Here is a 15,224-nt window from a genome sequence, read left to right as displayed (position 1 = left end):
GCACTGCGTTGCCATATTCCCCCAGTGCAGTCGTCTGACTGCTTGGCTGCCTGCACCAGTCGCTCATATACATATTTTCTTAACCTTCGATTTGTCGGCGGCGCGACTGTGGTCGTACTTTTTGCATTCACTTACTTTTAGAAATTCCTTTCAATACTTCCACCTACGTTACCACAGACTGCATATTGTACGAGTACTTATATAGAGCTATCCACAGCGTTCTTTGACTTCTCGACAATCCTTTAGTGCAAATTTTTGTTTTATTTTTAAACTGCTTGTTCATTCATTCAATCCTTTCAAGCCGCTGTTAAAACAGCGATAATTTTCTCTTTCATTTCCGGAGTATTGGCCGCATGGCGGTTGCATAAAATTGTTCTAACAGCTACGCGAATTTTCTTTTCCAACTCACTCAAGCAAGCAAGTTGTCTGCTGTTAAATTTGTTGAAATGGTGTTTTAATACGAAAAGCGTATGGTATACTTATATAATATGTACACTAGGGTGGTAAAAAAATATCACTTCTTTCCTTCTAGTTGCTACCCGCCAGATTAGTTGTATGGCCGAAAAATTGCGTACCTATTTAAAATATTTCTTCTTTTATTTTATTTAAATAAAGAAAATGTATACTACTCTCAAATCGATGAATGCGTAAGCACGCGACAAAAAATTGCGTTTAGCGTAGTACACATAACAGAAGTGAAACTTTCAAGCCACACAAAGGAAGAGGGAGAGACCCGAGAGAGAATGAGAGAGAGAGAGAGAGAAAAAACGAATTTTTATCTAAATAAATTCACAACATTTGGAGAGAATACGAAAAGACAAAATTTACAAAAAACGGAGAAGGGTCGACCGGTGTCGGGGCACAAACCGTAGCAACAACGCGCACTACTCCAAGCGTATATCACCCGCACAAACGCAGCGATTCCAGGACCGCAGCAACGGCACAAATTACCGCAAGGCAATACCAAAAAATCGGACACCGGAATGAATAGCATTTTATAGTACGCACAAGTACTAGCCAGGAAACGGAAATAAGCGGCAAAAAGTAGGCACCAAGAAAAAACGCCAAAAAATTAGCACCAAAATACGCCCCACACAGTGGGCACCAAGGAAATATAACGCCAAAAGGTATGCACCAAAAATATATTTCCTACAAGTTTGCACCAACAACTCAGGAATAATAGCCTAAAGTGTATCTAAGATATATATAAGGTATAGCTCTCTCTCCCTGCTTTCCTCTACGTTATATCTTTTTTTTCTCTCGCAGAACGAAAATGCCCAAAACGTTGCATGGCTTTGCAATTTTACCTTCCATTCTTGCTCATCTATCGACGCCTAAGAAGTTTCACTTCAATAATTACATAACACGCACCGCAAACAACAATTCATGCATTTCAGTGTTATGAAAACAATTTTGCACACTTTTATAATATACTTTACTAAAAACCGGTTTTTTTAAATCCGAGCACCATTATTTCAATCTTGGCTCATTTATATATTTCGTCAAAATTTTGCATATATTGAGTATTGTTGAATATACAAATAATTTGTTACAATATAACAATAACTGCCCCTTTTTATACAAGATTATTTCATTATTTTCTTCAGTCTTCAAACGATTTTTAATTAAACTATGATAAAAATCCTATACAGCCGGTGAGTGGAGTTCGGAGAAATTCTACACCTGCGTCCAATTGACTTTTTTCATGAGCCACAGTAGTTTACCTTACTCTGTCCTCGACATTCATGTCGCAGTTTCTTGTCGAGGATTACACCTAAATACTTGGCGTTATCTCCTATTTCTAGCCTTACACCATTTAACTTTGACTTCACAAATTGTGGAATTTTGTATGCCCTCGAAAACAGCTCTAATTTTGTTTTCTGAAGGCTCACACCTAAACCGCTGTTTACAGCCCATTTAGATAGCTTATTACGAGCAGCACATGTGGTAACAACCATGTCGTCTGCACAAGCAATTACTTTACAGCCCCGACTACCGAGCTTCAAAAGCAGATTGTTGACAGCCAGTTTCCACAGTGAGGAGGAGAAAGAAAGTCTCGTTGAGGGGCTCCGCTCAAGACTGTGCGAGCGGTGCAAGAAGCACCTAATTTCGAAATTATTTTCCGACTAACTACATACTAATTGTATAGTTGACATATTAACTGCAACCTAACAAAGAGCCAAGAGTATTTTCTCTGGATAAGTATTAGTAAATGCACCTTCAATGCCTAGGTTGCTGCTTTAAACGAGAAAAATTTCTCAATAGTACCCGGTGAGTGCATGGCAGGGTGACCTACCCTTAGTGTTTGTAAGTATGTTGAGCTGCTAAGAAGTTACTTCTGTTCAAGCAACCTTTTATGTGAAGATCGATCAAACGATCGATGAGGGTTGGTAGAAGGAACGATGATAAGCTCATTGGTCTAAAGTCCGTCGGAAAGATATGCGAAAACTATATTGGTTTTTCTCCACTTATCAGGGATATATCACAGCCTGAGGCAACTTTTACAAATGGCCAGAAGATATGATATCACCGGATCAAGCATTCGCTGAAGCTGGAGCAATACCATCGGTATTAGGAAATTTATAACGTCTGAAACTATTAATCGCCCACCGAACCTTGGTTTCAGAAACGATTTCGTCCAAGTTTCTGGCCTGAACTGCCAGGAAAGTGAGCATTTAATAGGAAATCCCTACTAGACATGGTTCACGAACCATCCGGCCTTTTTGCAAAAGCTGGGGACATGAGTGTCGAGTCCAATACTCTCCTAAGTCTAGAGGTTTCCGTACACTCATCAACTTAGCTACAAATATTTCGCCACGAACTATGACTTGGTCTTTTAATACCACTTTTTTTTAGATACTGAGGCTATCTTTAAATTACTTTCTTTAAATTGCAACAAAATGTACTTGGTTTACAACTTATCATAATTTATAGTTGAGCTTTTGTTAATCTTGTCTATTTCGGTGCATCACAAAATGAGTAAATAACAACGGTAATTTGTTCAAATAAATTTTAATATAACATGAACGAATTCTGTTTCAAGTTTGAATAAACACACACAGAATAAGAAAAAATATATTTTACATAGTAGATAAAAATAGATAAAAAGAGTCTGGTATAAAATATTAGCCCCGACGTATTTGTTATTTTTGGGTTAATAACTTATATCAAATATGAGAAATTTCGCTATATTTATACGAGTAATCGAGATATCATATTTCCTCTGTATTAAAAACCACCTCTATTGCGCATGGACGGACGGGCAATACTAATAGGGTAATCCTATTATTGTAAACATTTTGGTATATATTTTTTTTTGTCTCTATTTTTATTTTGTTTTGGTTTTCGTTTTTTTTTCGTTTTCTTTTTACGTATAAAAAAGTTACACAATTTTTGCCTGGTAGCCTCATTTGGTGGTTCTTTAAATAAAAATTAGATATAGGTCTTCCTACGTAAAAATCGCCAATCATTAGTATGTATTCAAAAAAATAACAGTACCTAATCTTCATATTAACTTTGTATTAATTAAAGACAGCTCCTTTCAAAGTTGGATGGCTTGAAATTGGCTTAGAGCAGTGTTCTAATAAACCTTTTATCTTATATTTTCATATAGAATTTAAATCGTCTAGCAACGATGCCGACCACCCCAATGCACGTTCTTTGCATTTTGAAGGCGCTGAAGTATCTTTATTCCCCACCTGTCTGCCTATGCTTCGTTTGCTGAAAGCGAAACACTGCTTTTGGCGTTTCTTTCGCTCCATGTTTGATGACATCCGGAAGTAAGTGTTTTTTAAAGTTTTGTTTGGCGAAATTTTTCACTCAAAGGTTTATTAAAATTGTAGATTGAAGTTTGAACTATAATTTCTTTCAAAAATTTAGTGGTAGTACTCGTAGTGCGTGTTGTTTACAGCGATGGATTCGAGCGGCTGCCGCTTAAAGGTGTCCCAATAGTTAGGCTAAAAAGAAAGTGTCGCTTACGAGGTGTGGCAATTAAGTTTGGAGAATTTGAATATAATTCGAGCAAATACTGCATTCATAAGCTTACTTACACATGTCTGTATGTCTTCTATGCCATCTGTGTGCAGAGATCAATCTAAAAAAAAGAATTGGCTGGTTGCCATTTTGAGCGACAGTCAGGCTATACTCATAGCCAATCTTTGAGTTAAATTTCTCAATAGTCTTTGAATGCTTACATAATAAAATTTATTAGCGGCGAGCAATCGCATTCGACCCATATGGGTATCTGAACATAAGGACATACTCGGGAGTGGGTTAGTGGAAGCCAACAGTATCAGAAAGCGTCCTTGCTACAGAACAACATACCATCAGCGAAGAGCTCAGAGACGAAGAGCAAGGCTGGCACGTAAGGTGGCACCAAACTGTGAGACTACGCCAGGAGAGGACGATGTAATCAGAGGAGAATTAAACATCTCGGTAAAACTCGTACAAACTCAGTATGCTTATTGTCTTTTTCACAGGCCATTACAGACTGCTAAGTTAGCTCGGGATATAAATCCAACGACTTGTGTGAACTATCTCCAGAAACACCACTACACTTGCTTCCCGAATATGATGCCATAGTGGGAGGAAGATGTAAAGATCTCGGCCTGGTATATCTGGCATATATGATAGTTACGTACGCTCAGCACAACCCAGCTCAATCTTAGATTTATAAATGAAACTGGGATTGTAGGCAGTAGAGGGCGAAAAGGATTCTAGGATTGAAGGGAGAACGCCCATAGCATAACATTGATTTCATTGCATGGCTAGAAAGAAGGAACTTTTCTTCAATTTCAGCCTTTCGAAAGTAGTTTTTTAGTGGTGTCATAAAAATAACAGCGTACTGTGATACAATTTTTTGTGCAGTTTGGCAAAAGATTCTCGAAAATTCCATAGACATTGATAATTTAGTAATTTTTTTCGACATTCGTCTCATCATTCATCGTAAATACGTTCCTACTAGACAGACAGTGACTGGACAATTTCAAGTGTTGTGATGTGTCTGGATCGCCTGAAGTTAAACACTTACCGTGTGCGGCCCGAACTCATCGAAGCCCACTTCTCATACATTGCGCATGAGTTTATGATGAAAAATCACGTTCCATAGTAACTGAACCCACCAATATCATTCCGTAGTGACTTAATCTTACGCCCGAAAACGAAGTGGCTCGTATTTTGAATTTTTGTCTGGATCTTTCTAGATTGTGATGTGATTTATGCCATCAGAAATTTTAAGTCCACATTCTCTATTTGCCGAGATCTGGCGTAAAGTGAGGTCAGGTTCTAATCGTCAGTTTTATTATATTCGCGTAACTATTTTTCGGTTTTGGTGCCAGGTTTTGGCACATTATCTTTTCCAGCATACGCTACGCCTATTTTAGTGGTCTCGAAAGTTAGCTTTCGGTTATTACCATTCATTTCTCTTGATTTCATATTTTCCCGAATCTCTCCAGATCTTTGCTGCAATAGAACTCTAATCTGAGCACGAGAAGCTATACTGCAGCTATACTTAGAAAATTATGTAACAGTACCTGTCTTCTGGGTTGGATACTTAACATTTTGTATCTCTAATCAATTAATCCTCAAAATTTTGGTGTGCCTTATGATGTTATTCTACTAATGGTCTACAGTTTTATGCCGTCTACCAACCTCTTTTTAATTGGCGCGTTAACCGCTTACGCGATTTTGGCCGTCTCCCAACTGCAGATGGATTATCATGAGGAAATACACTCGAAGGTTTGAAATTTTCTGTCGAGAGTGACACCTCAATTAGTGTTTCATTCCCACATTCCCACTTTAGTGCCACTTGGGGAGTGTCAGGGAGGTACTTCAACCATTTCACCCAGAATGGGGTTCGCACACGTGGCATACTGTAGAGTGGTCGCACACAAATAATTCAATAGCTTATGAATTTTTCCTTTATAGCAGCCCTTCACACACCTGGACTTTCGTCATTACCTCGCTATGGTTAATTAGCGACACAGAATCTTAGGTTCTTTTGCGCTCCACCGGGCTAAGCATCCTAAATGAAGATCGTTGTAACCTGTATAAAGTTGTAGGCACTCCTACTTATGCAATTTTTTCGTCAAGTAATATGGCGTCAGAGCCCAGAGATAGCGAGAAGAGAAGTGACAAATCAAAAGCGCCTATAATTTTGCGCAGAGTCCTGGACCATGACAACATTCGATAAGGTGGCTGTTAGAGTTTTTGAGGCGATGGAACGATGAGTTGTTAGGCCAACACGTTGGCGGTGAATTAGAAACCGACAATAGATCGTGTAATGTACATATTTACATTTAAAGATGTCACCTGTGAAGGTATTTGATGTGGTTCTTGTTGCTTGGTAAACGTGAGAAAATTCAAGTATAAAGAAAAAAAGACTACCATGCAGTTTAATGCCTTAACGTTGAATCTGCCGTGAAGTGTACAAAATTGAAATTCAATAAAGAGGCCAGTATTTAAGTTCAGGCTAAAATGATTCCCACTTAAACTGGCTTATTTTTTTCCTTTTCTCGTATTGCAAAAAAACAAAAAATCTTATCAATTGCTCTACGACCTTTTCGCAGCATATTTTGAAGCACTGCAGCACTTAAGCGACGCAGTAATGTGCACTTAATGAAATTTCACTACGTGAGAGCTGTTGTTTTTTTGTTGTTCCGTGATGGTGAAGGTAAGCAATTCATATCTGTGCATACACCGATTTCATTAGCGTTTAAAAACGTCATGCATTTCCATTCACACATATGTATGTATGGGTATGTAAGTGTGTGTGCGGATATATGTACACAAGTAAGTAAGTGTAAAAGAGGCACGGCAAGGATATGGAAAAATCATGGAGTTGCATATGCGTATTTTTACCTTTGCGCTTGTAAACGGACACGTATATGTATTTGTATATGTATGTATGCTCGCCAGTAGCTGCGCGTGTAAGTGTTGCAATGAATGGGAATGCAGTCGGCTGGTTTGGTTACTAAGTGCGTTACTTCCTGCCAGCGCGCACTTTTACTTGGAGCACATCACTTGCACTTATACATAGGCATGTATACATGAATACACACACACATGCATATACGTGCGCCCATGTGTAGAGGTGAAAATTTATTTCCAACAATGCAGAAAATATGCGATTTCAGTGAGAACATCTTAATGCACTTAACAGTAGCACACACAGACGTACGTGTTGACATGCATTTGTATGTGTTTACTTTTGGTATGTAAGGAAGCATATTTTATGCGTTCGCTTGCCACTGTATCATTGCTACTGCTCGCAGAGACATCTCATTCTCACGTTTCCCATCTTTTTCTGGCGGCAGTAACCACCTGTGGAAATTGAAAATTGGCACTGACATTGGCAGTGGAAGTGGCAGTGGCAGTGGCGTTCTTAACTTGAAACTGAAAAACAGTAGCTCCTGGGCGTTTGGTTGAGTATTTTATGGAACTCAATTACGGCGAAAAAAAGCTTACGAGGGTGGGTCAATAAGTTCTAGAAAGCTGGGAAATTAGGTCAATAAAAAAGTGAAATACGCTGGCAAATTTAACACTACCTGCTTTCGATCCACCAAACACTTAGCGAGTGGTGGATAAAATAAAAACAATCCCTTGACTTCAAAGTTGCATATTTTCGTTTTCACAAACTATTACGCAATCCCATTGCTTTTCAAATGGTCCGGCCTGAAAAGTAAAATGGATAGGTGCCGCCGTAGGACGCTCAAAGACCCAGTTTCATGCTCCTCACCACATTTCGCACAAAAACTTGTATGCAATTTCATTGATTTTCAAAGCATCCTACAATGAAAAAATATAAACAAAGTCGGTTGATCATCACTAAACTGTTGCTGCTTTCATTTACAAATTTTTCGCTGGGAGAGCATTGGAAGCTAGCAGAGAAGCGGTGATTCGAATCATGTAAACCAAACAGAAGCTCATAAGAAGTAACATGTAGGCTCTTCTCCATCGTGTGGATACAAACACAATTTTTTTTTTTTGTTATGCCACCAGGAATGATGGATTCCAAGGTAATCAGACCGTAGCTGTCGCATCACGGATTTGTGCGTGGCTACCATTCGGTTGGATGATGGCTGGAAAATTCTCACAAGGCCTTTGATCACAGCAACGTACAGGATATAAACGGAACGCCGGACAACGTTATTCCACAAGTAAACTTTGGCAATAGGCCTGGTTTTGTAATAGAACAGAAGGGTTTAGAATCCGTTTACTGTACCTACAATTTCTGTGCAGATGGATCCAAAAATGCGGAAGGAGTAGGAGCGGCTATATTCTGCCCGCAGTTTGATCTACAAAAGCCTTATAGGCTTCCTAATCACTGTAGTATATTTGAAGCTAAGATCTATGCAGTAACCAAAGCAGCTGAATTACCGACCCTGGACACTCGCACAAACATTTTCATGGAGAGTCAAGCTGCTATTCAAGCAATAATGGCTGTAATCACTAGCTGGAAACGTATGAAACGCTGTGGATCCAAAATGGATGAGCTCTGCGTGAATAGAGATGTCACAATTTACTGGGTACCAGGACACAAGGGAAGAGAGGGAAATGAGAGAGTTGAAGAGTTTGCTAAGACAGGCACCCGCTTGAAGAGAATGAGTACGTCGAACATATATCCCTGACGCTCAGTTTTGAAAATGGAACTAGATGAGCAACCAACTATGGAAGCACAGTCAATATGGGAAGCCTCGACCTTCCACAGGATTGCCAAAATACTGCTACGAACTTCCGAACACAAAAGCAACCAACTTAGGTTAGGTTAGGTTTGGCAGCCGCATCGCACATAGGTACAGCGATGCCACTTAGATCACGACATGGATCCGTAGTGAGTTGCAGTTAGGCTGGGCTACATTTCTCCTCCCAGATTTAACCAGTCTGAGCTTTGGACAAAGCATAAAAGGTATAGATTATCTATATCCATTAAGGAGTGGGATCTTAAATGTCGGTTTCTGCTTCTGGCTAGAGCCGGGCATGTGCAGAAAAGAATTTGTATTGTTTCAAACTCCTCCTTATTTCTGCAGCTACCACAGGAATCGTGCATGTAAACTCCTAACCTCCTTGCATGAGACAATATTCGGTGAGGTCTCCTACTAAGGTCCTAATTTGAAGTCTACTCAATTTTATAACATTCTAGGATATAAGTAGATTTAGCCCTGACCATGTTTGCCATGTTAGCAATTTCACAGTATTAGCACTAATCCATCTTTGACTTACATAATTGACTAGCAAGTGCAAAATGCTTACATGTTGCGAGAGGTACTCATCATCGCAGGTGCTGGTGTTAGTTATGCCTAATTTATGTAAATGTTTGTTGCAGTTGAAGTGACCCGTGAGGGCGCCTGTGAGAGTGCGAATGCTCTTTTTGTTTAACGTGAGGGCCATGTTAGCTCTTTTAGCATTGAAACTTAGGAACTTTTTGGAGTGTCTAAGACCCTCTACGTTGTTCCAATGCTGATTTATTAGAGTTTTGGCCCAGTATTTTACTTTTTGTTTTAGGCTGTTTTTGTTAAATCCAAATATGGGACTAGGCCCGATGAAATTTACATCTGCCCCTTTTTTCGCTTGAAAGTCTGCCTTTTCGTTGCCGTCATATCCCTCATGTCCTGGTACCTAAATTAATGAGACATTGTTTTTGGATGCCAGGTTATTGAGTGCCTTGTGGCATTCTAAGAGAGTTTTTGAGTTGTAGGTATAGCTATCCAAAGCTTTTAGAACGAATTGGCTGTCCGGGAGTATTCTAATCTTTACTCTCTTGCGATTTCTACGTTGCATGATGTTTGCTGATTCCTTTATTGCGTATAATTCCGCTTGGAAGATGGTGGTGTCCCTGGTGAGACTGAATGATTTGTGGATTCTGGGCCCCACTACTCCTGCTCCTACACCATAAGGTGTTTTTGATCCAACCGTGGATGAAACGTGGATTTATCACAATAAGAAGGTAACAAAGAACAGTTGATGAGGCAATGGACTTCTCATGATGAATCTAAGCAGAAGATTGTCGGGTTGTGAGCCCTTACAATTTATTAGCGGCAGACGCATACAAAATGGGAATAACAAACAATGATAGCTGCAGATTTTGCAATGAACTAGAAGAGAGGGAAACTCTTGAACACCTTCTAAGTTCTTGCCCTGCATTAGCTAGAACTCTAATGCTAGAACCCGAATGAGAGGTTAGAATGTCTGTCGGAGTTAGAGCTTCATTCTGCAATCTTTGCAACAGTCATACAGAACAGTATCTGAAGCAGCGGTTTTAGTTATCAGGGGAACCATCCCTATAGATATGCTAGCACAAGAGCGCAAACGGAGCTGGGAGGTAAAAAACACAGGAATACCAGTACAATGCTTCTCCGATATTAGAGTTCAAACGCTCACACTTTGGCAGGCAACTCTCAACGGTACGGTAGATGGACAGCGAGACTAATACCCGATCTATAAAATAGAAATATAGAAAGAAAACACGGTGAGGTTAACTATTACCTCACACTGGACATGGGTCCTTTCACAAGTATTTGTGGCGAATGGGAAAAATGAGCCTACCCAACTGCATATATGGAGATACTGAGTATGATGATGCGGAGCACACTTTCTTTAAATGCGAGAGAACTGCAATGGACTTGAGCGTAATCGCAGAAACCAATAGAAGGTAGTCTCTGACTGCTAACTGCAGGATCTCCAAAGCGTTCTGGCCAACTGAATCTTAAAAATACAAAATGTCTGCTTGGATTCAAAAGATCAACTACCGACGTCCTCACAGGTGTTATAACAGGTCACTGCACTATTGGCACCTTAGCCAGTAGAATGGGCCTACCTCACAATGACTCCTGCAGGAGTTGCGGAGATAAAGAAGAAACTGAGTTGGTGCAACATCTCCTATGTGAATAACCTGCACTTCAAAGAAGCTGTGCCAAATATCTTGGCGCTTGTTTTTTTTGAAGACCTGGGAGATTTGCAAAATGTCTCACTGAAGGGCTTACTTACCTTCTTAAAAAGGTCTAAGTGGTGTAAGCAACATAGTTGGGGGCAAAAAAAATGCTTGGAAATCAAATGCAGGTATCACAGTGGGCCTTAGGGTCACCGAGTGTCGTATCTTAGACAAGCAAGCTGGCTAACCTAACCATCGGCAGTTTTCATAACTAATATTTACTTTTTTAAGTAACTGTTAAAATCATATTATAGAGTAACAGTAACAGCAGATATGATTTTCGACTTCGGCGATTATTGCTGTAATCGAAGACTTATAAAAATAAAGAAATGAAAGATACAAAGCGGCGCAAAATTAATCATCCAATTATGTTTTGAAATAACTTTTTTTTGCCGTATGTTTGTATACTACAGCTGCCTAGTTCACAACTGTCAAATATAACTGACTTCCGACACCATTTTTAAAAATAACAAATCTTCAGATGTGGTGATTAATTTTTCGCCATATTTGCACCAATTTGTAAAAATGCTTGTGTGCCGTAATCTCTATTTGATTTATTTTTTCCTCTGTACAAAAGAGTTTTTCATTGATAAGCGCAACATGCATTTTTCTGTTGGACGTATCATCATTTGCACGAACTTCAATGATTTACGTTTCCCTATTCCGTTCCAAGTTACACCTTTGACAGTAAATTTTTGCGCATAGTCACCATTTAAATTGCTGGAAAAATATTAGAAACAACTTTTGTAAAGTATGAATTTAGGTTAGGTTAGGTTAGGTTTGTTTCCACTCACGTCCAGTAACAATTGTGGTACCACCAACCACCTGCAAATTTTATGGCGCAATTTTCATCACCTTCATCATTATCACGGTCGTATGTTGAGAATTTAGAGCCTTCATGGTGTTGCAAATAATCACCGGCATCTCCACTGTATTTTCCAACTTTCCTTAAAACGTAGCCTTCATTTTCGCTACCAACTACAAACGCACCGTATTTCGCGTAATAACTTTTATTATCGAAGGTTTCCATTTTTATGTACAATTCCTGTTCACAGCTCGAGGTGAGTGCGTGCAATTTTTCCAAACCTATCCAGTAGTTGGCAGACAAATTACCGAATCCTTTCTGATAGGTAAGCCAAGGCCGATAGAAGGACTCATCACTGTTCACGCGCCGTTGAATGACAATCCAACCACCAAAATCAGTCTCTTCGTCACACCAAACTGAAAATGGTGTTTCACTGAAACGCTCGAACTGAATTTCATAGATGCCGCTTTTGAAGGTGTCAACGGCAGCTTCCATGCAATTGGTGGGTAGACGTTCACTACCGAACAAAGAAACATATTTTTGTAAATAAACTTTCAAAACCAAAGTTGTAAAATGTAACAGACTTGCAAAATACGTACTACATTTTAAGTGAGGTCTTCGCTTGTAGAGAATCGTTTCCGGCAAATATTCCCTTCACCAGTTGTTCAACCGAACCCAATTTATCCGCAAAGAGTTTGATTACATCTATGCTTACATCGCATTCGGGCACCCAAATATCGTCTAGTTCATTGTTTTCACTCAAGCACAACTTTACGGCGAATATCAGAATAAATTGTAGCACTGTAAGCTTTCCAAGGTACATAGTTTCTGCAAGTCTGTACTGCGAATTCTTTGTGTATTTGCGACTTGCGCGACGGAGAGGTCAAAACAATACTGAGTGGCTACGGGATTTGCAATGAAGCAGTCATTCATTTGCTGATATACTTTTGTGCACACACATACATGCGAAAGCGATAAGCATAAAATTATGCCATAGGGTGAGGAAAACAGAGCCGCCAGGGCTTGGAAGCTTCGATCGATTTGCAAGCGGCTTTGTATGCTAGCATTTCGCTAGAGCAGTATTTTGGGCACATTTTACGCTGGCCCCTCTGTACGTACATTAATACAAGTAAAAAATTTATGGGATTCTCAATATGAAACTTGCTGGGGCTACTAAGCAAAGTCTAATCATAAAAACCAAAAAATAATTAACAAAAGTCGTGCTTTTCAGAAATGCCAAAAATTCAATTTTTGCTTATTGCCGTAGCCAGTAAGCCAAAAATGAGCGTCGATTTTCGTAATACAATTCTACGATTTGTAAACATTGTTCGGCCGTAAAACTTTTTATAATGAAATGTTAATGTATTCCTGAAAAAAAATTGTGTATTTAGTTAGACAGTAGCCACGTGTGATCTGTAAAAAAATCCTAGTGGAAAAAGTGCCTCCAATCTGATCACCCTTTACATATGTATACATACATATATACTATATGTATATGCATCTAATGTATTATTGATATTATTACAATTATTACTATTCATGAGCAATTCCGTTTTCATGGGCTTCCCAATTTTTTGTTTTTTTTTTCCTAATGCATCATCAAAGCTGGCATCGCAGCAATGGCATGTCCGGGGTCTAAAAAACTCCCCCTCGTTTGGAACCGTCCCCCACTCTAGAATCGCTTTCGCATTACTTCAGAGTGGCGTTCCATCTTCCTCATTACAAAGATATATACCTATGTGCCAGCGTCCAGGTCCCGCTTTTTTATAAGGAGAATTCTTTCCGCGAAACCACTGATGATCTCCCACGTTTCCTCGCTACTTAACATAGTGACTGACTGCATTCTCCAGTGTTCAACTTTCTTGCCCCCAATGCATACATTGGAGGAATGTGTGTTCAGCATCATCTTGGGCGGCATCCCCGTGTATGCAAGTGGGGTGTTGCCTGTTCTCTATTTTGAACAGGTATTTCTGCAAATACCTGTGCCCCGAAGGCATTTGAGGTGTAGAAAAATTCCTGCTGTTCCATGCGGCGACGTCTTTTAGGCTTAGGCCGTCTATCTACCACGTGTGTCGTTAACACAGTGGTCTTGCCATAGTCTTACCGCTTCATCCATTATTTCGCGCGCTGCAGTTTTACTAACTCTTTCTTCCATTACCCCCAGCTTTTTCCTCTCAAAAGCTAGTAAGTCGATCGATATTGAACCGCTTATTACTTGAACAGCTGGCCCTAATACTGTGCGATAGGTGGACACAACTCTCAGAGCTGTCTAAGACAGCTGCCGATCGTTGTAATGATCTTAAGATCATCGATGTTTTCCCTTTAGCGGAATATGCTTATTGGTTAGAAGTATTAGCTCCGTTTTCTCTCCGGCTAATTTGAGGCCACATGAATCTAGTCACGTTTGTGTTCATATAATTACTTCTTCAAAGTCTCGTGCTGTGATGACTGCTGCGACATCGTCTGCGTATCCGATTAGAAAGTGTCTATCCGCCATTTCTATATTGAATATCTGATCATAACTAATGTTCCATGAGTCGGGACCGAGAATTGATCCTTGTGCTGCTCCAGATGTGACGTCTATACAACGATAACCCTCTGGGATTTGATGGAAGAGTTTGCGGTCTCGTAAGTAATTCCTCATTATGAAAGTGTTCCTTACATCTGAGGTGGCAAAGAGTACTATACTTTTGGTTGGTATATGGCCCTGGTGCACATCTTCAACGCTATTTATGACAGTTTGAATTGCTTCTACTGTAGGCTGTCCGAGTCTAGGGCCGTGCAGTCTTGCTGATAGTTCTGCGGCACTATCTGTGGCTGCAGCCAGTCGAGGTATATGGGGGGTTCAGTTGCCTTTCCCCTCACTGAGAAGGAAACCGAGATCTGAGACCCATCTCCATTTGAAATGCCCAGCTAAGCGTATGACTTCACTGATTTAGCCAAAGTAAAAGAAACATTTTCATTTTCACTGTTAACATAGCAACGCAGGTTGTCCGTGAAATTCGCGCACACGTAATATGTATGCAATATGCCTCATCGAGGTTGCAACATCACGTCAGAAGTTTATCACAAATCGCCAATCACTGCGCGCAGCTTGCATTGCGCTGTAATAACACTAGTTTTTTTTTTTTTAATACTTTTATTTGCAATCTATTCTAAGAACAATAAGCAAATTATATAACATTGTGGTTATTTTACATGTATTATTGATCTCCAGTGAAAACAATAATAATATACTTATATGTAATACATATATTTATACAAAGTTAAGGCTATACATGTGATAACGTTATATGAATATTTTGTAAACATATTAATAAATAGTGATTAGGTACGAAATGGGAGATCTAGAACATGTTGTCTTTTCAGTCTAATTATTTGATTGGTTTCATCTAAGAGAGTTATTGCAAGCGGGTTTTCATGATAGCTGATCCTTTGCAAATATGCTGTACTGAATCTTTTAATCTCAGTTTTTATGAAAGGAATATGTAA

The 15,224-nt window shown here is 39.4% G+C and overlaps 2 protein-coding genes across 4 annotated transcripts in view; one reads left to right on the top strand and one right to left on the bottom strand.

The window, feature by feature from the left end:
• LOC128861532 (putative mediator of RNA polymerase II transcription subunit 26) overlaps positions 1-15,224 on the top strand; it is a 273,455-nt gene that overhangs the window by 199,721 nt on the left and 58,510 nt on the right. The gene's annotated exons all lie outside the window — the stretch shown is intronic.
• LOC128861534 (fibrinogen C domain-containing protein 1-like) lies at positions 11,454-12,658 on the bottom strand. Of its 2 annotated transcripts, none has more exons than XM_054099733.1 (3): positions 12,332-12,658; positions 11,722-12,198; positions 11,454-11,647 (listed from the first exon to the last, which is right to left on the bottom strand). In XM_054099733.1, the coding sequence occupies exons 1-3, from the start codon at positions 12,553-12,555 to the stop codon at positions 11,482-11,484; spliced, it is 867 nt and encodes a 288-aa protein (XP_053955708.1). In that variant the 5' UTR covers positions 12,556-12,658; the 3' UTR covers positions 11,454-11,481. The 2 variants fall into 2 exon arrangements, with proteins under 2 accessions (XP_053955708.1, XP_053955707.1); XM_054099732.1 differs by having other exon boundaries at positions 11,722-12,249; positions 12,332-12,657.

This window comes from Anastrepha ludens, chromosome 4 (genome assembly GCF_028408465.1).
Source record: "Anastrepha ludens isolate Willacy chromosome 4, idAnaLude1.1, whole genome shotgun sequence".
In the NCBI taxonomy this organism is placed as follows: domain Eukaryota; kingdom Metazoa; phylum Arthropoda; class Insecta; order Diptera; family Tephritidae; genus Anastrepha; species Anastrepha ludens.
Note: the sequence above shows the minus strand (reverse complement) of the source record. Positions and strands in the feature narration are given on the sequence as shown.

What these genes read in the sequence shown, in the direction of transcription:
- LOC128861534 (XM_054099732.1), bottom strand. Translation starts at nt 12,555, where the DNA reads ATGTACCTTGGAAAGCTTACAGTGCTACAATTTATTCTGATATTCGCC. An exon ending in AAGACCTCACTTAAAATGTA is followed by an intron (nt 12,250 to 12,331) that starts GTACGTATTTTG and finishes TTTGTTCGGTAG; the next exon opens with TGAACGTCTACCCACCAATT. An exon ending in TACCACAATTGTTACTGGAC is followed by an intron (nt 11,648 to 11,721) that starts GTGAGTGGAAAC and finishes ATATTTTTCCAG; the next exon opens with CAATTTAAATGGTGACTATG.